At 49.0% G+C, this 23412-nt stretch overlaps 1 protein-coding gene across 1 annotated transcript; it reads left to right on the top strand.

Moving 5' to 3' along the window:
* The first annotated feature begins 5141 nt into the window (after positions 1-5141).
* On the top strand, positions 5142-21577 carry LOC125945800 (uncharacterized). Its single transcript, XM_049668091.1, has 3 exons — positions 5142-5287; positions 9380-9523; positions 21368-21577. Exons 1-3 carry the CDS (start codon positions 5156-5158, stop codon positions 21575-21577), a joined length of 486 nt encoding a protein of 161 aa, XP_049524048.1. The 5' UTR covers positions 5142-5155.
* Positions 21578-23412: the final 1835 nt, after the last annotated feature.

Raw genomic sequence — 23412 nt, 5'->3', positions numbered from 1 at the left:
TTGATGACATGCATATGATCCATTGTAGAATATCCCTTCCTGAAGCCAGCCTGTTCTCTTGGTTGGCTGAAGTCAAGTGTTGCCTTGATTCTATTGATTCTATTGGAAATTAGCTTGGTGAATATTTTATACAATACTGAAAGCAAGCTAATGGGTCTATAATTCTTCAATTCTTTAGCGTCGCCCTTCTTATGGATTAGTATAATGTTGGCGTTCTTCCAGCTCTCTGGTACATTTGGTGTTGTGAGGCATTGCGTATAAAGGGCCGCAAGCTTTTCAAGCATGATATCTCATCCATCTTTGAATAAATCTACTGTTGTTCCATCTTCTCCAGCAGCTTTTCCCCTGGTCATTTCTTTCAAGGCCCTTGTAATTTCATCGCTAGTTATAGAAGGGCAGCAAACGATACCCACAAACATATCGCGGCATCTGCCCCTGGTGCGGCGACACACGCCCTACACTCTTTCACATCTCGTGGGGGTACGGTTAAAGACGCCTAACACGTTATTTGAGCGGTGGGAGGTACAGCTGACCGGCGATACCCTGGCGGGACTAGAAGCTCTCGTCCAGGGAGTAGGTCGAGCAGCCATGGCCAGTGGAGTCCTGGAATGAGGACACCACCCACTCGTCCTCAAGATCAACGACCTCGATGGTCTAAATAAATGTTTTATCTCTCTCTCTCTCTGCCCGGAGATTGCCACCGTTGATTCCCCCGGCGAGGACAGGGGGAATGACCCCTGACGACGCCAGCGAAACTTGGCTGGTGGGGGAACAGGAACGTTGAGGTGCCGGAGGCTGCCAGCGACGACGTCGCGAAGCGGCTTGGTTTGTCGGCAAGTGATCCTCGTCCACGGCACGGCAATATTCAAAGCACTGAGAAGTTGAACGTGGAAAGCCATCAAGCGCGACGTCTCGATGGCGGCAGTAACGGGCAATGTGGCCCTGTTCCCCACAGTAAAAGCAGAGTGGCCGATGGTCGACTGTGCGCCGCAAATCAGTTCGGCGAGGTGGTGGTCGCCTCCCAGGCTCCCGTTGCCATGATGGAGTGGTGACAGGTCGCGGATGGAACGGCGGTGTCGGCGGTGGAGGTGAAGGACAACAAACGACATCGGCATAGCTCAATGCTGCGTGATTCAGGTCACGGCGCGGGTAATGCAAACGTTTGCCGCAGCTCCTGGCGCACGACTTCGGCAACAGAAGCGACTGCTGGCTCAGGAGAATGAGCAACCAGGGTTTGTAGTTCCTCACGCAGTATTCTGCGAATCAGCTCTCACACAGAGCTTTCGCTAGTGGCGGCCTCTGAGCGGCGGCGCTCATCGGTGTTTAATTTGGGCAGGCGATCAATGTGGTGGTATTGGTTGCTGAAGTGCCCACTCGATTATAGTGGCCTCCTTGGTCAACTCGTCTACCGCGGTTGGCTGGTTTTGTACCGGGCCTGCAAACAACTGTTCTGTAATTCCTCGCATGAGATAGCGCACTTTCTTTGTCTCGGGCATATTGGGGTCAGCTCGGCGAAATAAACGGGCCATATCCTCACGACACATAGTACCGCTTTCGTTGGGTTTCTGAAAGCGCAATTCGATAAGCTGTTGCGCGTAATCCCGCCGGTCGGAACAGGAGAACGTATCCAGGAGCTGGCGGCGAAAGTCGTTGCACGTTTGGAAGCACGGTTCCCGGTTCTGAAACCACGTGCGGGCGCTGTCTGCTAGTTCAAAGTAAGCGTGCAAAAGTTTTTGTTCTGCGCTCCAATCGTTATCTTAGCAATCCTTTTCATACTGATCAAGCCAGTCCTCAACGTCTTCAATTGCATCGCCACGAAAGATGTCGGGAACGCGGGGATGCTGAAAAGTCACCTGGGAAAGGCTTGTCACCTCTGAAGGAGCACGACTCACCGATGTAGGAATTTTCATGCCGGTAGGAGCTGGAACGTTTGTGCATTAGAGGCTCAGGCCTAACAGGCGGCGGCTGAATCGGGGGACTGGAGTAATGACGAGAGGCTGAGTCTCTGAACTGCGTATACGAGTCACAGTAGAGAGAGAGAGAAAGAGAAACAACTTTATGAAAAGGAGTCCCGAGCACCAGGTACCCAGCACCTCCACCTGTGTCGCGGCGTCACGAAACTCGAGGGTCAAACGAACTTGTAAGCAGGAACAGTAGCAAGAACGGACGACTTGTAATACTGCGCGCTGGTCACTGCTTCTTCTTGCTCTCTGTGTTTTTCACAAGTGCCGATATGTCTGATTACGTCGTCGTCCTTGCCGCACTACAGACGCACTACACTGCCGCACAAGCACGACGACATCCACGCAGATGCTGAATAATTTGCTCAACGTGCCAAAAAAGCCAGACAGCTTGCACGTGCACGCATCCGCCACCAGCAAGGCAAGGACGCAATGTGGTACAATCGTCAGCAAAAAATCGTCGCCTACACACCTGGCGAGAGATTGTGCGTTCGGGGTCGGGCACTTTCAGAAAAACTGCTAAGGCGATATTTTGGATCATACACAGTTATCCGACGCCTGAACGACGTGAACTACGAGGTCGTGCTCGATGGTGAAACTTGTTCGCGGCGCCACAAGCACCCACCCGAAGTGGGGCATGTGGTGCGCAAGAAGCCGTCCAAGTGACTCACGTTTTAGTGTCTCGCACATGCATACGCTTAAGTGGCGCATCGGGACGATGCTTCCCTTCGAAGGGACCCAAATGCCCCGTCTGTAGTGCGGCAAAGACGACGACGTAACAATATAATAAATATTTCTTAGTTTCGAAAGTTAACAATGAATAATGGCTCTTGAGAGGAAGCCTTAGCTCTGCCTCAACCGTGATTTCCATTTTAAAATACAAATAGAACCCGAAAAGATGCTCTCAGAGACCGCCACGGCACCGATTTGAATAACATTTGTAGCATTTAACAGAGAACAGGAAATCATGGCAACACAGTGTAGAAAATATTAATGTAGGGCTTCGAATTTTTTACGAAAATTGGTGAAACTATGGAAGTTTGGAAAAGAGAAACGCGAGCAGTATACAAGTCCTTAATGCGGCAAAATATATATATATATATATATCACTTCTGCAAAGTGCATCTCTTAGAGCATCTCAAGTGTAGAAATATGATCTATGTATCTGCAGCTTACTTGAATATGGTAAAAAATGCTTACGAAGGTTTTACAAAAGTCTCACTCACAAATTATTTCAGAGTGGTGTATATTACATTTTTTGGCCGCTTTATATGAAATAATAGATGCAGTTTGCATATTAGTGATATGGTTTTTTGTCACTAAATTACAGACTTGCACACTTCATACTTGAGTGGTCCTAAATTTACAACATTCAAAGTACTTTTCTCCCAAAAAAAATTGACGACAAACTGAAATTCCACTCGCAGGAATTACAAGATTTACACTTCTCCTTCTAAACGCAACAAACCTCATTAATATCGGTACAATAGTAGCAGAGGAAGAGTATTCAATCATTTTCATGTATTTATATTGAAACTCCAGAGTAAAAGCTTCCTTTTAAGGGCAGATGATAAAAATGAAGAAAGGCAAAAAAATGAATGCGATAGCAACACAGCAATGTCATACGAAGTAAGGTGAGCGGCTTTGGTAACAATATGAATTGTAGTAAACATGAGCTGATTAAGTAAGCAGGTGTGCTGCGGCGTAAGTAGACCGACATGAAGAGAGACTCGATGACCACGAGAAGACGCGTGTGAAACGGTGGTGTTGATGAGAAGCGCTTCCCGTGGGCAGCGCGCGTGCGAAGGGACACACCTGTAGCGCTGCACTGCCGATCCGGGCAGCATTACATGTGGAGCGTGCGTTGGAAAATGTGACCCGACTATTACTAACTGAATGAACAAGCGTGGTGTGAGCGCGCACAAACAAACATGAATAGATCACACTGAATGACTGCAGCCAACGACTGTCAAAACGCTGGCAGCGGGCGAAGGTACGTGCGGTCTATCGCTTCAACAGGAACTGAGCCGCGAATGCACGGCTCATAAAGGTCAGAGCCGTGTGGAGATAAGAGACGGTGCGGCGAGCGACGAGCGCGGTTGTTGGCAGAAGAAAAGTGCCCCCCCCCCCCCCCCCCGCTTCCTCCGGCGCTGGCTTCCCGCTTCCTTGCTTGCGCGCGGGAGAGATAAGAGACCGTGCGGCCGAGCGACGAGCGCGGTTGTTGGCACAGCAGAAGTGCCCCCCCCCCCCCCCCCCCCCCCTCCGGCGCTGGCTTCCCGCTTCGTTGCTTGCGCGTGGGGGATGAGTGCGTTCGCTCTCCGGATAGCGTGCGTCCCAGCACGCTTGCGCGCGGGCATACGGCGCGCTGAAGATTGTATCTATACGGAACCTCACGGCGACGGCGACGGCGACGACGACGGCGACGGCGACGGCGACGGCTACGGCGACGGCTACGGCGACGGCGACGGCGACGCGACGCCGACGGCAGAAATCCGGTTGAAGTGTCCATATAATTGCTATCGCAATAATAAGAGCTTGGCAGCACCTTCCAGCACTACTCTCCAAAGAAAACGCATATATCGTTCGTTCGTTCGTTCGCTGCCGAGGAAATACTGCCGGCGTTCCCTTATTTCAGATAACGAAGAGAGATGACACCACTCTTGTGTAAGAAATAATACCCATCAACTGGCATCACCACCAACGAACTGTTCCGACTTAGTCTTGGCGAAGCGATCAAGTACAGGATCCAAGCGTTCTTTTCACAAAAAAATGTGCTACAGGGCTTCATGCAATATTTTAGGCCGTTCCCTACCAAGGGTACTTGGAAGATTCTCAGGGGAAGGAAAAAAGAATCAAAGAAACTTAAAGGGACGAAAGATGGTATCTTCGTACTTAACTTAGGCCCGCCAGTTTTCGTTGCTGAAGGGATGCCTATTCTTTCTCTACTTCTTTTCTTGTGTGCTGTATAGGGAAACATTCGGTCTTCAACGCAATATTGTAAACAAGACCTACATTTCTTTTATGTTACTATCCACATCAAAATTTTTACTCTCCGAACACCCCTAATCATTCATTCCCCGTACTTAGTGACTGCTAAGGAATATTACGAGGACACATTGTGATGCAAAATATTTGGTTTCACAACTTTGCAGGCCACTGCAGTGTACAGCATTCGAGAATTCTATCTAAAGACGATGCACATCAGAGGTCTCGTGTCGGTCACCATGAAAGGTCGTTGGACGGTGCCACTGTCCAGCGAAAAAGTGGACTTCTTCTCACGCTGTCTATCTGATCCAAGCGACAACTCCTTCGGCAGCTACACCGAGGTAGGCCAGCACACCACGAGAGAAACACGTACCGATGAAAATACAAATGGGTGTGGGTAACTAAGCAAGAAAGTCGCCAAACTTAGCGATTTCTTGGTCACCTTAAAGAATACTGAGGAGTTAAACAATTTCAGCTGTATTGGAAAGCTACCCTCCAACAATGCCGAAAAAATCCACTCTTACAACTGGAAGGCGCTTTGTAAGCCGGATTGACGCAAAAGCAAAAGGCAGGTGACAACGCCACTTTGAATTTTGTGCACTAGCCCTCCGTGACGTCATGTACATGGACGGCGTCTGCTCAGGCAATATACAAATTTTCTCGGTAACATTGGTTACATTGTATTCTATAAGAGCCATACAGTGAACTCGAGAGTTTTCGAGAACGTTTATGAGCTCGTAACGAACCAAAACCGAAAAAAGAGTACTTTGAAATCTCTGACATCATATAGACTTCCCCGGGGCTCAGGCACGAGATTCAAATATGTGAACTTTGACTTTTATTTTCTGTTCTAATGCTCAGCCTATTACCAAGAAATGCAGGATAAATTGATATTGTTAAAATACCATATCGTTTTGAACTCAATCGGGCGTTTTTTTCTTTAGTGCCTCTTTTACGCTACATTTTGTATTTGCTACTTTCTTAAGGACACTTTATTGATGTGCAGCGCTCACGGAATGAAACCCGTCAATTTAGGGCTAACTAATGCGCATGCTTTCGATTCCATCGTCTGCAGTTCGTGTGACATCGTCGGAATTTTGATGTGCACACTTAGATCAGAGTCCGCATCACCTTTGGTGACCAGATGCCTAGCGACATGACATGGCATGCTCGAATACTTGCACATATGCAGGGTTCTACTAAATGGTTCCTGTCACGTTTCATTCTGTAAGCACTGTACATAACAAGCAAATTGCCCTAGTGAAATTTCCCAAAGGGAGTTTGGCTAAGTGCAATGCTTCACCCAGTTTAACACAAGTAAGGTATATGGGCCTCCATTTGTCGCTACTTCTGCTGACATATTTATTACCTAGTCGGTCAGCCATCTGAGCGCATCAAAGCTGTCTTTCTAGCAAAGCAACAGCGTGATATTTTGAGACAATCTGAGAAAATCAGAGGTTTCTTTCTTTGTTTACATTCCAACCGATCACTCACTACCACTTAAGATAATCTAAGGTTATAGTTTTAAACATAATATATAAGTCGTGGGAAAAATAAAACCAAAAGACAACATTTTTTGCTAGTCATCATCATCAAGAAGAGGCATGATAGCGCACGTCATTGTGCCTCCTGCCCTTTGCCACACCATGGTATCCAAGATGATTATTACATCCCATCTTACCATCTTGTCGAGATATCCTTGAGCCAAGTAACTTTAAAATTGAAAAAAAAACATCACAGAAGAACTTACTTTCTATTCTTCGCCTTTTTTGAGCAAATTTTTAGCTAGAATATAAAAATTAAAATGTGGTTGATCCCTCTTATATAGGAATCGGTATAGAACACGAAAGTGAAACGTGTCTTCACAGAAGTAGTGTAATGTTTATTGCACATTGATATATAATGTCTATTGGTGTTTTGTGGCTAAAGCGCCCTTAGGCGTTGATGCACCCACGCTGACGCCTGGTGGCACGTCTCCTCCATCACGACTACCAGCGTCGATGACCATGAGCAACCGTCGTGCATATGGAAGCTGCACTACGCTGCACGCGCTAGCACAACGCGAAAGACGAAGCACGTAACTGACACACTAATACAACGCGCAAGACAAAGCACGTAACTGAATCGTCACCGAGTCAAATCAGCGCGTACAGCGCGTCGTAATTGCAGCCTCCGCGATCAACTTCAGAAACATTTTCAGAGCTAATTGCGGAGGCCACGCTCCGCTGTGCTGAGTACGGTGAACGCCACCTAGGTGGCGCTGGTAGTGCTTCTTGATGCCAGCGTCCCTTCGAATGCTGGCATCGAGGCGTCGTAGTGCTGAGACCACCGAAGCGTTCACTGTCGGTGCGCGTTAGTGTCATAATGCAGTACTTCTCTTTTCTGCTCGTAGGCGGCGGCACCGCCCCGAGCAAGAGCGCGGGTACACGGAGGAGTGTTAGATATATAAGGCGCGTCTGTGTAGCTCTCTGCAAATGCGTTTGTGGCGCAATGGGTTAAACGCTCGGCGATCTATCGTCGCGGACCGAGAGGTCGTGGGGTCGATTTCCAAATTTTGCATGTTTGTGGAACTTTTTCTTCTGGTTTCTTTCTTTGTATTATGTTCCTGTACATTGTAAGCTGACGTATTTCTGTGACGGAAATACGTCAGTGAAGTCTTGGTAGACCCCGGCATAAAACACTTTCGTGTTAAAATATTTGTATGCTTCGTTTTGCCAAGCAATCATTGTCTGTTTCTCGTGATACAGTTTCTTACTTTCTCGTTCTAATTGATTTGGAATAGCGCTGGAAAAGCAGAAAATAATGTGTGTTTCCACTGTTTCTGATAACCGAAAAATTATTTATTAGTTGTAATACGTTATCATTGTTTTCTCGGTTTTATCTAGGCCTTTGTATTTTGTGGTTGTCTGAAATATGTCTAAATGCATCGCGTTTGAAATTATAATTGTAAAATTGCTGCGGCCAAGTGCACCGACTACTGTCATGTGATCAAGCAATTTTGTGCCCCGAGTCCCCTTTGCAATACTATGGGTGATGTCAGGTTCCTCGGGAGTGAATTGTTTAAACTGAGGCAAACCTCAGTTCAGGAAAGACGAAGCCATTTTTTTTCAAAACAAACTTAATATTCAATGCAAGAAAAAGGAGAAAAAAACAAACACTAAACAGCACACAGAAAGTACCTAAAAACCAAAAGTACAATTAACCCCGTTGTCCACGCGAGAAGAGTCTCAATCTAAAACCAAGAAACAAAAATAATCGAGTCTTATCTACTCGGGCACTTGCGATGACGGCAGTAGTGACGTGGCGGGCAGTGGCATACGAGGGACGCGTACGCGAACGCACGGTAGAGCCAACTCGGACGTCCGAGTCCAAGGTTGTCGGAGTCGAAGACCGACCAAGTCCGACTGCTGTAGCTGAGCGGCGCCCGTACTGGTTCCCTGGCTCGCGGCTTCGCCCTGGCGCCTCTCGCCAGCGTCGTTCCAGGCCTCTGGTCACCCTCAGGTGACCTCTGCTCTCCGCACGGCGGCTCAGGAACAGCAACAGGAACGCCAACAGGAACAGGCAGGCCAGCAGGAACAGGAACGCCAACATGAACCGGAACGCCAACAGGAACAGAAACAGGAACAGGAACGCCAGCAGGAACACGAACGCCGGCAGCAGCAGCTGCCGCAGGAATAACCGAGCCCTACGCTCGGCGGATCTCTCCAGGGAGAGCCGGGGTCGTGCTGGTTCTGCTGAGGCTCTCGGGTTCGGGTCTGGACCCCGACGACACCGACCTCGACACCAGCGATCTTTGCAACTCCGTCTCCGAGCGATCTACACTTCGAGCGTCCCAGTCTCCTCTTCTTCTCTCTGCTCGTTCCTCGTACCACAGCCTGTGGTTTCGTGTCCACCACTGATTGGTCGATTCTCTTTCTCCCTCGTCCGGTCGCTCGTGCCGCCGCCCGCCAACATCGTCGTCTTTGTCGGCGACTCGATGGAGTTTGGAGCAGACGCTCCTACGCAGTGCTTTGACGCTGTCCACTCACTCATAACACTATGTTACTGTGAGAGAAATATTCAATTCATCATCGCCATGACTGTGATTTTTCGTTAAAAATGCATTTACAAAAACGTTGCCAACACTGATCAGTTTAGCAACCTCGATCGGTGCTGCCCGCCGCGCAATCAACCTAAATTCAACTAAATGTTTATTGCCTGACTTTCGTTGGCCGTTTGTGACAATCGCTAGCAGTATGTTAGATGTCCGCTGAGGCCTCGCCAAACGATAGCCTTTGGCTCAGGAGTCCTCTTCTTTTGTTTGTGAAGAAGAAAGCAACAAACTTCAAACAAACCATCCAAACGCCTTCTCCGAAACGTTGCCTTGAAGCAGGTCAGCCATAGCGTCTTGCAATATACTTTACGTATAACAGTTTCGTACTTCGTTCTTTCAGGTGTGCCCGGCGACAAGCTTCGAGCAAGGTCACAAGAACAGCGTTCAGTTAACTTACTCGGGCCAGCATTGCGCCATGATCACCTACAACCCGGGCACCCACCGCGCGTTCGTCTACGACAACGAGGAGGGACTAGCTGTCAAGGTGAAGGATACATTTTTTTTTTCGATAGCAATTATACGGACACTCCAAGCGCACTTTTGCCTGTCGTCGTCATTGTCCCCGTGTTGTTCCGTATAAAGTCCAAGGGGCATAACACTGTTGTCGCGCGCCGCATGCTGTATGTGCGAGTGAAAGCGCGCGAGGGAAGCCGACGATCACGGCTCAACCTCGCGCGCACGATGGAAGAAAGCGGGAAGGAAGCGCGCCATCTTGCGTCGTGCGAAAGGCTCCGGAGGAATGCGAGGGAGGGAGTCGGCGTTCTCTTTCGGCAGCAACTGCGTATTGCGCATCCGCGCCTGAGGGGTGCCAACGATAGTGGCTCAATCTCGCGCGCGCAAAATTGAGGAAACTGGGGACGAAACGTGCCTTATTCCATGGCGCCGGGAGGAGCGGGGGCGGCATTGTACTCCTGCAGCAACTGCGCATTGCGCGGCCACGCGCACCCTATCTTGAAAGCTATTTGCGTCGGGGGCTGAGTCTAGGTGCGACGGCGGCTCATACATTTGGGCTTGCTGCGTTCTCGCCGCTCTGTTTGTGTTGAAGCGATAGATAGCACGTAGGTCACTTCGCTCGCTGCTGCAACCACGCTTCCTCACGCCAGCGTTTTGAAAGCGAGTGCCCGCGGTCGTCGAGTGCGATTTGGTTATGTTTGCCTGTGCGCGCGCACTCCATGCTTGTTAATTTAGTTAGTAAGCTAATGTTTGCAAGTTTACGCGGCCGATGTAACTACTTTCCTTATTATTGCAGCAGCAATTATATTGACACTCCAAGCGCATTTCTGCCGTCGGCGTTGCCGCGAGGTTCCGTATAAAGTCCAACGGCGATAAAATCGTCGCCCGGCGCCGTACGCTGTCTGTGCGAGTGAAAGCGTACGAGGGCGAGCCGGCAATCACGGCTCAGTGTGGCGCACGCGAAGGAGGAAGGGAGGCCGGAAGCGCACGGTCTTCGTTTGCGCGCCATGCACGGGGGCGAGACGACGGAGAGGGAGCGGGTGCGTTCTGCTCCGTCGGCTACTGTTCACAGCACGGCACCGTGAGCGCCGTATGTTGAAAGCGATCTCCGATGCGGCCCAAGTGCGCGCCCGCGCGCGCCTCATCTTCAAAGCAATCTGCGATTGCGATAGGGACAAAGTGAATGCGCCGAGTGCCGGTAGCTTCGTATGCGCTATGCTTTCGTCGTTTAGTTCGCGTTGCAGCGAAACGAGAGACAGCGCGAAGGTCAATTTGCCCGCTGCTGCTGGCGCGCTTTCTCACTCCGGCGTTTTCACAGCGAGTTTCCGCGGTCATTTAGCGATATGTGTTCATATTTACCTGTGCGCACGTGACACCGTGCTTGTCTATTTAGTTAGTAAGCGAATGTTTACAACTTTATACGGCCCATTAAACTACTATCACTGCTTTGTATAGCTCTCTACTAATTTGCTATCGCAATTGATGGTTCGCTTTTCTGGCGAAACTGCGACGTTTTAGTTCCGTAATACCAGCCCTGCTTGCTTACACAGTATACTTTATGTAAGAACGGCCCTGCTTGCCTGCACAGTATACTTTGCAGGCGATTGCCAGTACCAACGCTGTCACATTAAAGTACCAATTTCTGTACGGCCTGACTTTGATGGTTGCGGGAAGGAGAGAGCAGCCATTCGGCAAGCACTGAACAATTCCGTAGCCGCAGCCGCCGTTTGGATCCAATCCAATCCACCAACGTGCCATGCAAAACCGGTCGAAGCGAGTAGATGATATCTCGTCGCGTTCAGCTCCTAGCAGACCATGTGCTCGTAATCAAAATGATTGACAGGAGCGTGTCGTCATTTTGACGTCACCAAAAACGACGAACTCCCCGGACGGAGTTCACTGCTTGCTGATTGTCTGCTCTCTCCCTCCCGTTGTCACAAATTTTGCATAATGCCACTTTATGAGGTTGCATCAACTGAACAGAACACGAAACGAACACAGATCTCCGATCGCGCCCCTGTTCAGCGGCCGTTTGCTTCGTGGGCCGCTATACTTCGGCCACGCGTATCTTGTCGGCCCAAAGCGTCACCTCTTGCCTCGCCGCTTCGGTACGCATCGCATATCTCTATAGTGTCGGCAGAGTCTTTGCACTCTCACGCTCCCCTTCCGTTTGACACTGCGAAGGTCCGTTCTTGTATATGCAAGTAGAAGCATGCGCGCAACATTGCGCGGCTAGGGCAAACGAGGGCACGCACACCCGAACTGGCGAGTGTAGCATGAAATGGCAGAGCCAATCGCTGCCAGCGAACAGGCGCATAGGGTTGCCCCCTGCATCGACGACACTCTGTGATCTTGGACGGCATCGCGTTTGACCTTGGCTCCTAATAGGCAAAAAAATGTTTCGCATTTCAAATAAAATCAGAAAAAGATGGACCACTTATTGTAGCAACGTCGCATAGCAGGACAGTTTCGTGACGGTAAACTGTTGAAAAAATTAGAAATTACTCCTTGAGCAACAAAGCAGTTATTTGCTATGAATGAACGCCCGATGGAGCGCTTGCCACGCATGTGACCATTTACAGGAGAACACTTCGAATCGGCAACGGTCTCCGTGGAGTAACGATTGGGTCTGCCTGTGCAAAAGCGGCAAGGGAGCAACCCTTACTCACCGCCAGTGTATCCTTCCAGCAGCCTACCGCCGCCCGCGTGACAACTTCCGCGCGCGTGCCTCAAAGCGGCATAAAACAGGGCACTAATGAATTTAGCGTCAAAAACACAAACGTAGAGAGGGAAGGACATAAACACAGTACCAGCGCATCCTCCCCTATCTATGATCGCGTCTTTGACCCTTAATTCATTATTGCCCCAACTAACCCAACCGCAAGTACTACATGAAACGGCGGTCACGCGGGTGAGGATCTGACAATGCGCAATGGAGGAAAGGCTACGCGTTGCTCTCGGAGGCCAGCAGATGCCTAGCCTCATTTTAAGGAAGAAGTGAGCGCTGCTCAATACGATTGAAGCCAAAAATGTCGCACTTTCACCCGAAAGAGGAAGCATCAATTGCGATAGCAAATTAGTAGAGAGCTATACGGCGTAAGGATAGCAGTTTCATCAGCTGTATAAACTTGAACATGCAGCCGCACCAGCAACGCGCAGAATTGTTTTCGACGCCGTCGGCGTTCTGCCTGCGTTCGCACCGAACGCGCGCGGCGTTGGTGACTGTTGCTGCTGCCTCTGGGGGCGGCTCGGAGGTTTTCGATGAGATCAGAACCGGACACTCGTCGAGCAGCGTCGGAAGTCTTTACCACCTTTTCGCATCGGAAGGTTTTTATTTTAATGCGCATTTGATGCCGCAGCTAAACGTCGCCTCCCCTCCCTCCGTACCCCTACGGCCTTTCGCGCGATGGAAGAAGTCGTGTTTGCTCCCCGGCATGCGTTCGCTCCCCGTGAAAGCGCCCGTCCCTCGCGCACATACAGCATACGGCGTGCGGCGACGATTTCATCGCCGTTGGACTCTATAGGCTCCGTACAGTGAACAGAGGGCGCTACAACCGAATACGGCAAAATAAGGGGCTTTACGGTGATGATGATGATGATGATGATTTATTGGCATCCCCTTTGAAACGGGGCGGCGACAAATAGTCACCTAGCCTGCTTGATTTAATCAGGTATACTATACATGTTCTTTATCTAGCATTTTTGTATACCTCTCATTATTTTTCTTTTTCAAAAATTTACCTTGTACCGCTGCCTATGATTTTAAGAGATCAGGTCGTATCCATCTTTTCCCTGCTTTTTTTCCACCAGTACTCTAATCGTCTCTTGCTGATCTCTACGGCTGATCTGTTTATGTTTCCTTCCACTTTAAACCCAAGCGCTACTGGGAGTTGCACGTTACCTACGGTTCTCGCTGGGTGGATCCCGTCGCATTCCATTAGGATGTGCTCAGTGGTCTCAGGATCTTTACTGCAGCATACACATGTCTCATCTAGTTCCGAATATTTGTTCCGATATGTTTTCGTCCTTAGGCAACCGCCTCGAGCCTCAAATAGCAAGGCACTGCCCTTTGTGTTATCGTACAGATTCTCCCTTCTAATTTCTTTCTTCTCATTCTTGTAAATCTCCATTGTCCTTTTCGTTTCCATTCTTTGCATCCAATTCACGGTCTCTATTTCTCTCACTTTCTTTCTGATGACCCCAGGTTGTCCATTTACAGTTTCGATTATCCTGTACTTGGTTGCCAACTTCCTTGACCTCTTCCTCCATTCTGTGTCCACGCTTTTCATGTAGAGATACTTGTGCACTTTAGCCGCCCATTTATTTTCATCCATGTTCCTGAGCCTTTCTTCAAAACTAATTTTGCTTTGTGCTTCTCTGACTTCAAAAGAGGCCCAACCCATGTCACCATGCACTGCCTCATTTGTCGTATTACCGTGTGCTCCCAAAGCCAACCGGCCTACTCATCTTTGGTTAACTTGCAAACCCGCCAATATATCCGATTTTAAGGATATAATGGCATTTGCGAATGTTAGCGCTGGCACCATTATTCCTTTCCAGATTCCACGCACCACCTCATACTTATTGTGGCCCCACAGTGCTCTGTGTTTCATTATTGCTGCATTCCGCTTCCCCTTTATTTTCAGATTATCTTGGTGGTTGCTTGAGTAATTCTTTCCTTCGTTTATGTGTACGCCGAGGTACTTATATTGCTTCACTATGGGTATTACTTGCTGTTGAATTGACACCACGAAGTTACTCGTGTGTTCATTAAATATCATAATCCCTGATTTCTCTGTGCTAAACTTAAGGCCTAGATTTGTCGCTGCGTTCCCACAGATATTCGCAAGTATCTGTAAATCTTTTTTATTGTCCGCTAGTAGCACAATGTCGTCTGCGTACATCAGTCCAGGGACCTTCTGTTGCACCATTTGTTCATTACGCATGTAGGATAAATCAAAACCTAATTCGCTGTTTTCCAGTCGTCTTTCTATGCCCTTGACGTAAAGCGTGAACAACAATGGTGACAGAGGGCATCCTTGCTTCAATCCTTGGTGAATTCCCACCATTTCACTACCTTTTCGGCCTTCCCATGCCAGTTGTACTTGTTTGTCTCGATATATCTCCCTCAGCAGCTCCACGAAATCGTCATCTATGCCTTCGTATTGAAGAATATCCCACAACAATTCCCTGTCTACGTTGTCATAAGCTCCTTTAATATCTAGAAATGCTATCCATAAAGGTCTTTTCTGAGCTACTGAAATCTCTATGCACTGAGTTAGTACAAACATATTGTCTTCTAAGCGTCTGCCTGGCCTGAAGCCATTCTGTAATTCCCCCAATACACCGTTTTCCTCCACCCACTTCGACAGTTCTAATTTTATGGCTTGCATTGCCATTCTATATATCACCGACGTTACTGTAACTGGCCTGTATGAGCTCGTCTTATCCTTATCTCCTTTGCCTTTGTAGATAAGATTCATCTTGCTTTCACGCCATCCAACGGGAATATTCTTTGTTCTAATCACTTGCTCTATGGCATTAGTCAGCAGTGCCTTGCTTTTTGGACCGACGTTTTTGATTAGCTGTATTGGGATTTCATCGGGTCCTGCTGCCGTGTTTTTAGGGACATTTTCTGCTGCCTTTTTCCAATAAAAGCTTTCTATGCTAAATTTTGATCTCTCAGGCCTCTCTGTTGTTGCTGGATCTGTTGTCTGAACTACGCTTTTTCTCGTGCCGAAGTTATGCCTGATAACGTCTGTGATGAACGGCAGCGCATCATCGCCTTCATAGATGTTACCGTCTTCATCCCTTATAGCCGTTTGCGAGTTTCTAGTTGGAGCTCCGAGTGCTTTTATATGGTTCCAGAATCTTTTTGGGGCGCCTTTGTCTCTTTTGTGAATGTTATGCACCCAACGTTCACTTGCGCATTTAATTTTCTCTTGCACGAGCTCACTCGCAACCCTTTTCTTTTCTCGGTATGTATTCCATCTAAGGAGCACCTCTTCTTCTTGTGATCCCAACTTTTTGGCTTCTCGATCAACCCTAGATGCCTCTTTACGCTCTTCTATAGCTTGTTTAATTTCCTTGTTCCACCACTTACGTGGTTTCCTCTTTCCAATCCAACAATTGTTTTGCCGTGTCCGCGTTATTTCATGCTGCATAACCTCCACCAGTTCCTTATATTCCCAGACTACTGTAGGAAAAGCCTCAATTTTCTTCTCTATGTTGTTTGCGATCTCTGTTATTTGCTCGTCATTGATTTTTAAAAACTATGAGGCTATTGGTTCATGCTCTGCCCTGGTATCTCACCCAAACTTTAATGCTAAACGTCTATGATCACTTCCCAGGCTATTCTTTTCCATTTTCGTCTATTATCATTTGGTCTAGTTGTTCGTAGACCATTTCTGAGACTAAGGCGTAGTCGATACATGACTGCCTGTTTCCGCATTGCCACGTTACCTGTCCATGACACTTATTCTCCCTGTTAACTACTATAAGGTTCTGTTCATCACACAAATCCAGCACTAGAGAGCCGTTGTAATCAGTATATCCGTCTAAATCCTCCATGTTCATATCTCCCACTAATATCACCTGGCCCGAGTTACTGAACTCATTAATATCGCTTCTAATGCAATCGACCAATTATTTATTTTTTTCTCTGCAATCACTACCTGTTCATAGGTAAGCAACTCCCAGCACGTCTTTTTACCTTGCCATGTACCACTAATCCATAAATGCTCTTTACATGTCTCGTTTACCCTTCGCCACTTCAGACCACGACTAATTAGTACGCCTACGCCTCCGCCTTTCCTTGACCCGATCATTCTGTTGCACCCTTCCCATACAAAGTTGTCAATAACAGGCGGCTGCTCCGGCGTTTTGCACGGCGTTTTGGCGCTGCACGGCAAAACGCCGTGCAGCGCCAATGGTGGTAAGAATGTGAAACACTGAGACGGCCGCTCCGAGCCCCGCGGCAGCGACTGAACGTGTTTCAACGCGCGCGTGACGTTCAAAATGTCGCGTGTGTTGTTTTGCGGCTTTAAGCCGATAAGCTGTATTGAAAATTACTTTCGTGTGCCTATACTCGACAAAGGAGACAAGCTGTATGTATGTTGGCTACTCCACCATTCACGAAGTGTTTGGAGCAGATCCTGCTCGTCTGCTTCGGCATCCACGGCGAGCCGTCATTCTCGCCGAAGAAAAGAAGAGGAGCCTGATTGCTAATACTACGCAGTTCATACTGACGACACAGTGCCCTATGCATGCGGCCGCAAGCAAGAGCGCACATGCAGTAACCGAATGACTTCTTCACGAGACGGTAAACGAGGCAAACACACCACAAAGCGCTGACGAGAGAGAGCAGTCTCACGGCGGGCGCCACTTGCTGAAGGTATTTGAAGTTTCGATGTTACACGCACCATCACTACCCCCAAAATCAACTCAAATCGAGTTTACTTACTTCGCTGAAAGTATCACAGAAAAACGCAATTTAACAGTTAATTACCGGACTGCAAGCAAATCAACAAAGATTCGCATGTAGCCTACAAGAGCACTTTAGGCGCAAATTCGCGCCTAAAATTTCGCACTACGCAAGCTTGCTGTGTAAAACGTGCTCCATACACTTCCAACCGCGCTAAACACACAAATACAGGTGCAGAACCTCAAGCAGCTAGACCTGGCTAGAACTTAAAGCTTATAATTACATGACACTAGGAAAACGCTGTTTCCTCAGTTACTTAACTCTTTGAACAGCAACAATCCATCTTTTTCGTCGTTCTTGCTCGCACGGGCGGCCAGGAAATCGGTACAATTTCACGCCAGACTGGCCTTTGTGGCTGTGGGAGTCTTTTACGCAGCAGTACCGGCACTTGTTCCTCTTCCGTACGCTTTCAGTCGATGGATTAGAATTAGTCGAGCTGAGGAGGACATTGTCTCAACGCCAGAAAAGACCGAACAGCACCATCGACGCCGCGCCTACGAATACCCCCGCGCGCTTTGGCCGTCTCATTATTGTTGGCGGCACTGCGACAGGAGGCGTAGCAATCGTAGCAAACTTCACTGAGCGGAGCCTATACGGAACCTCACGGCGACGGCGACAGCAGAAATCCGCTTGGAGTGTGCATACAATTGCTATAGTAATGATAAGTAGGAGCAGCTTTGTTTGTGACGTCAGTAGCGCGGTAAGGTTTAGTGCTTCAGCTCTGCAGGCCGCATCGATCAAAAACTTCCGGAAGCAAAACTTTCTCAGGGAATACGCCTAATCTCAGAGGTAACGTGTTGGGCCCATAGTGCGAGCGAGAAAGCGAATACGGTGACTTCACAGAAAGTTCACTTGCCGAGGCTTGAAGCGTGGAGCAATCCTCTCTCCTATAGTAATTGCTTCCTCCACGAAACGTGACGTCGCGCCGCCAGCCTTTGCGACTCAATAGGTGACCCGTAAAACGAGGAATCGCAGGGAATTGTGGGGCACGCCGTCTGCTATCGGCTTCCGGTTCGACGGACGACGTGGCGGTATGCCCGGCGCACGTGTTTTAAATGCGAAGCATTTCTTGGCGAACATTCACTACTTTGACCGTATCTATCTAGCCGCTGATGATGAAGTTAGGAAATTTGCAGGCGCAAGTTGGAATACGCTAGCGCAAGACAGTGGTAATTGGAGATCGCAGGGAGAGGCCTTCGTCCTGCAGTGGACATAAAATATACGCTGATGATGATGATAATGATGATGATGATGATGATGATGATGATGATCTAGCCGCCTACGACTTTGCGCTCTCATGGTCGTTTCGTTAACTTGGTATGTACCAAAATTGATATACTATGACAAGAGTATATGACGAACATAAATGAAATGTCATGACATGAATATCATGATAATGACCCAGCGAAAATGGTTGACACTCAAATGGGCTCGGACGTGGGTACTAAGCGAAGGAAACACTAAAGGATGCTGGTAGAAGTAATAGTCATGAGTATGACTCAGCAAAAATGACAATGACTCAGCGAAAAAAGATTAACACTCAAAAACCACTGGAATCGGTCCGGACGTGGGCACTAAGTGAATAAAACACACAAGGATGCTGCTAGAAATCATAGTCATGAGCATGAGTCAGCATAAATGACAATGACTTAGCGAAAAAAGATTAACATTCAAAACCACTGAAATGGGTTCGGACGTCGGTAATAAGTGAAGGAAACACTAAAGGTTGATGGTCGAAGTTATAGTCATGAGCATGACTAAGGTTTTCGCCTTAAGGTCTCTTAGGTGTAGCGAAAGGGACTCCTGAGGACTCATGACATGAATGTCATGACATGCGTGTCATGTAGGTCATGAAAGAGCCGCCTACGTCTTCGTGCTCTCGTGGTCATTTCGTTAACTTGGTAGGCTCTCCGCCCTCTGCTTCGCATAACATCGATTCCCACAGGGTGTGGGATCTGCCGGCTTAGTTACTATTTACTTGGAGTTCCGACGCGGCTAGACGGCCCGGGTGATTCTGGACGGCACTATAGGCCCCCGGCTGCTTCTCAGCCGATCACAGGCTTAGCTTCTAGACTAATTAGGAGGGCCTAAAACCTGCGCTTAAGTAGCCTCTCCTTTCCCTAGTTCTCTATGTCGGGGAACTGCAGGTATGCAGAGTTCACCTAATTATTTCATGACTCCTCCCAAAAATTTTGGCCGCGCCCCTTTTAATCAGGGGCGAAGGAGTGGTTGATTCTTTCCCCGCTGTTCAACGTCGTATCCCCGCACTGCACAACACGGACGCACACGCACGCACTTGGGGTCTGTTAATTGGCATGTCGCTATCTCGAAACTATATGCCGCACCGCGGGACCACGATGTTTTTGACGCCCGTTAATCGGCGTGTCGCTATCTCGAAACTATATGCCGCACCGCGGGACCACGACGTTTTCGGCGCTCGTTAATCGGCGTGCCGCTCCGTGACATCGGCGTGCCGCTCCTCGAAACTATGCCGCTCCGTGACACACCCACATCCAGAGTTACTCAGGGAAAGCTACCCAAGCTTAAGCAGGCTGCGCCGTAAATGTACCGGGTATGTGCCACCTTTTGATGAACGCCATTCACGCCAACGCTGTTACGAACTGCGCCACGAGTGCACTGGGTATATGCTGCTCTTGATTGAACTTCTCACCAACTTGGGTCACTGCGTATGTGCCACTAAGTGTGCAGCAACTGAGAGAACACCCATCAGCGTTTTCAGGCACATGCACCTCATGCATCTCGTCTCAGACGTCATGCGTGGACTTCTCCCTAGTGCCACTAGATGGCGTAGCCTGTCCAGAAAGAAACGCGAGAGAGCAGCCTGGTTGCCGCAAGACGTGTTTGTAAGCGTTCGCGCGCACTGGCGCGCCATGCATTTCCGAGGCCACGTGCAGGCATCGCAACGGCGGTGCAATATGTCACCGAGTGTTCTTATTCAAACGCCAAAAAAGAGTGCTGCTCCAGTACACGCCTCATACATGACTCATTTGGACGGTGGCAATATGTTGTGTCGCTATATTGATTCAAAGCTAACGCATTGCCATCGACAATCATCGGGAGATGGTTTCTGGTACAATTTGTTTATTATTGTGATAGCAATTATATGTACACTTCAGGCGCTTTTCCGCTGTCATCGTTAGCATCGCCGTCGCTGTGATGTTCCGTGTCATATAAGTACAAGTGCGATAACATTACGGCGGCATGTCATATGATGTGGATGCGAGTGAAAGCATGCGAGGTTGAGCCGAGGATGTTGGCTCGATCTAGCACGCGCAAGGAAGTAAGGCGGCGAGAAAGCGCGCCGTCGGAGGGGAGGGCGTTCTACTTTGCGTCTGGCGCGACTGAGTGCGGCCTTCGGGCCCTATATTGAAAGCGGTCTGCGATGAGTACAGAATCGAGGCACGCGCGGAGGGCTGATAGCTTCGTGTGTGCTGTGTTCTCGCCCATAGTGTTCTCGCTCATACCGTTCACTAGACTAGATATTGCTCGTAGCTGTTTTCGGTGGGTTAGGCCTTCTGCAGCACCCTCAGTGACACTATGCGTGATGGCTGGGTATGATGTTGTCCCTTAGCTGGTGGGATCTTGGGCATTGAACAGGTCAGGCTTGAGGTGCTACTGCAATCGAAACAGGTGATTTAGTGGACCTATCATTGCACGCCATGACCACGCAAGGGTTTCCATGTAGCTTGTATATTGCGCAACGATCATAGAAACAGCGTGATGTCAGAGATAACCAAGTGTAGTCAACAACATATAACAAGCATTTGCCTAAGTACCTAGACGTTAACTATACTGACGGTACTGTAATTATGCAGGTCAAAAATCGAAAACCAAACCAAAACGTATATTTCAGCAGGTCTGCTGGGTATCTGTCGCCGTTTGATGTTGTCAATCATGTTCCGGTAATCACTGCTTATATTTTTTTTCGTTCACACTTGTCAACGTGTTCAGTGTTGACTGTTTGGACTCCCGCCCCTTTTCGGAAGCCAAGGTTTTAGGTTCATGGAGAAGCGTTGATCATGCCCAGCGCACCATAAGATCACTTTTGAACTTTATGTGTGAGACGGGCTTAGACGGTCGTCTCTAGGACCTGTGCAGTGTGCAGTGCGCGAAATGTGTTTGTGCGATGACGTTTTGTGTGGACAACACTGCTCCTGCGTGTAGTGTGTGAAAAGTGCACAACCGCGTATTGGACAACGTGTGTAAATAGTAGCTCATTGTACGATATCATAATCACCTGCCACCTACCTCTCCCTGTATCTCCCACTTCCCCTTACCCCAGTGAGGAGTAGCAGGCTAGAGACACGCTCTCCAGGACAATATCTCCTCCCCTCTCTTCATTAAAATCTACTCTCTCTCTTTCGTTCACAGCTTTGCAGCGCTAAAGCCGACGACCCCGAGTTGAAGTTCGGCATCGCCGCCTTCGACATCGACTACGACGACTACGACAACAAATGTGCATCCCTGAACAAGTACGACAGGAACAGCCGTTTGAAGCAGCTGAAGATGGTAGTGGACTATTTCAGGAGCCAAAGTAACCACGCTTTTAAAGAAGAAGCCTGCAGAGTCTTCGGACAGTAAAACCATCGCGGTGGAGGACACTGTGCTTGTGCCATGCCGGTAACTTGCCAGAGCGGTGCGGTTAAATACACTACTCCTGCTTTTGTGGTTCCACGTGGAGTACTTTATGTTGCATATAGTTGAAGACGACAATATACTTCGATACAAAGTGGCTTCACGTTGATGAAGTCAATATCTTTCCCCAAATCTATTCGGTCAGCAAGGCGGATAAATTTTTATTATAGGAACAGTGCAAAGCTACAAAGGAAGCCTATAGGGGTGTCTTCGAATGCAAGCATCGTAGCAAAATAAAATCTCGTCCTTGTCCAGGTCTTTAACCCAGGGCCAACGTCATTTCTTGGCGCGTTTCTGTGAAAACGCGCTGGTCACAAACTCGATACCCAGACCAGGACAAGTTTTTTTTCTGCAACTGCGAACCATTTTTTTAAATAGCCCTAGTGGCTGGCCTAATTTGTACGGCGTCATCTTAGCAAAAGTATCACGAATGAAAACGACACATAAGACTAGACAGCAGGGCAGGTGCGTTCCTTTCTTGAGCTGGGACCAATCCCAGGTATATAGCCTTAAAACGGGGTCGATTAGGTACAGTGTAAGGCTAGGGCATAATCATACACAAAGTGGGGGTTGGAGGGAACTTTAGGAGGCTGACTGGGCTAGTAGGTTATACACAGTAGAGGGAGAGAGAGAGAGAGAAACAACATTTATTTACGCATCTGGCATGCGGAAAGTCACCGGCCACGCAGGGCGCGGGTGTTCCCTATCTGAGGACTAAGGCTAATAGAGTCCTATACTCCCAGGGCCTAGATCCTGAGGACGTTGTGCTCCGGCTAGGCATTGGATACTCGGGCTCCTCCGCTCCCGTCGTCCGGGGCATCGGCTCCCTTTCTCTTCTGCTTTGCCAGAGCCTCCTCAAGCCGCTGGATGGCCCTTCGTTGCGTCGTTGAGTCTTCGGAGCGTATCCAAGCTCCCACCTCTTTGGGATACGTGGCGTCCTGGGACTGCCCGTTCCCGTTGTGCACAGCACTGTTACACCCGCCCCACATGATGTGGCGGAGGGTGGCTAGTTCACGTTCGCACACGCTACACTAGCACTGCACGGGCTCGGGCTTACCAGAAAGCCCGGGCCGGGCCGGGTAGGGCAGTTTTTTCATGGGCTCGGGCCGGGCTCGGCCACGGAATGTGTTTTTTGACGCGGGCCCGGGCCGAGCTCGGACTTTCTGGTGGTGTGCATGTAGCGTGCAGCAAGTTATCTTCGCGCGTCTCGACTCTGAAAAACATGTCTTTTTCAGTCTCGGGCCGGGTTCGGGCCGGTTTTAAGCCGGGCTCGGGCCGGGCTTTGGCCTAAGGTTCGGGTGGCGGGCCGGGCCGGGCGGGTAACGTAGATTATTTTCGGGCCCGGGCCGGGCCCGGGTCTCGCCATAAAACTTTTGGTCGGGCTCGGGCGGGCCGCCCAACGTAAAAACGGGCCCGGGCCGGGCCCGGGCTGAAAAAATCGGCCCGTGCACTGCTCTAATACACAAAGCGAGAACAAAGACGCGGACGAATAGCAGCAATAGTTGCAATAGATTGCTTAATGAGCGCTTACGTGAACATGCCAATAATTTCCGTAATGGAAGGGAAAGTTTACTGGCCATACATGTTCACACGTATGGCTGCACCCCGGAGTTCAAGCACACCACAGTTATCTGCCAGATGAGGGATGAGCAAGAGCGTTTAGTCACCGAGGCAGCTCAGATGGTCAGGGAAAGAAGCGGGTGTGTTGAGTAAACCATCGGTTACCCTATCTGACAGGGAACTCAGATTCTTGGAATCTGAGTTGCCGTGATTGTTAGTTC

Source organism: Dermacentor silvarum, chromosome 5, assembly GCF_013339745.2.
Source record: "Dermacentor silvarum isolate Dsil-2018 chromosome 5, BIME_Dsil_1.4, whole genome shotgun sequence".
NCBI classification, from domain to species: Eukaryota; Metazoa; Arthropoda; class Arachnida; order Ixodida; family Ixodidae; genus Dermacentor; species Dermacentor silvarum.
Note: the sequence above shows the minus strand (reverse complement) of the source record. Positions and strands in the feature narration are given on the sequence as shown.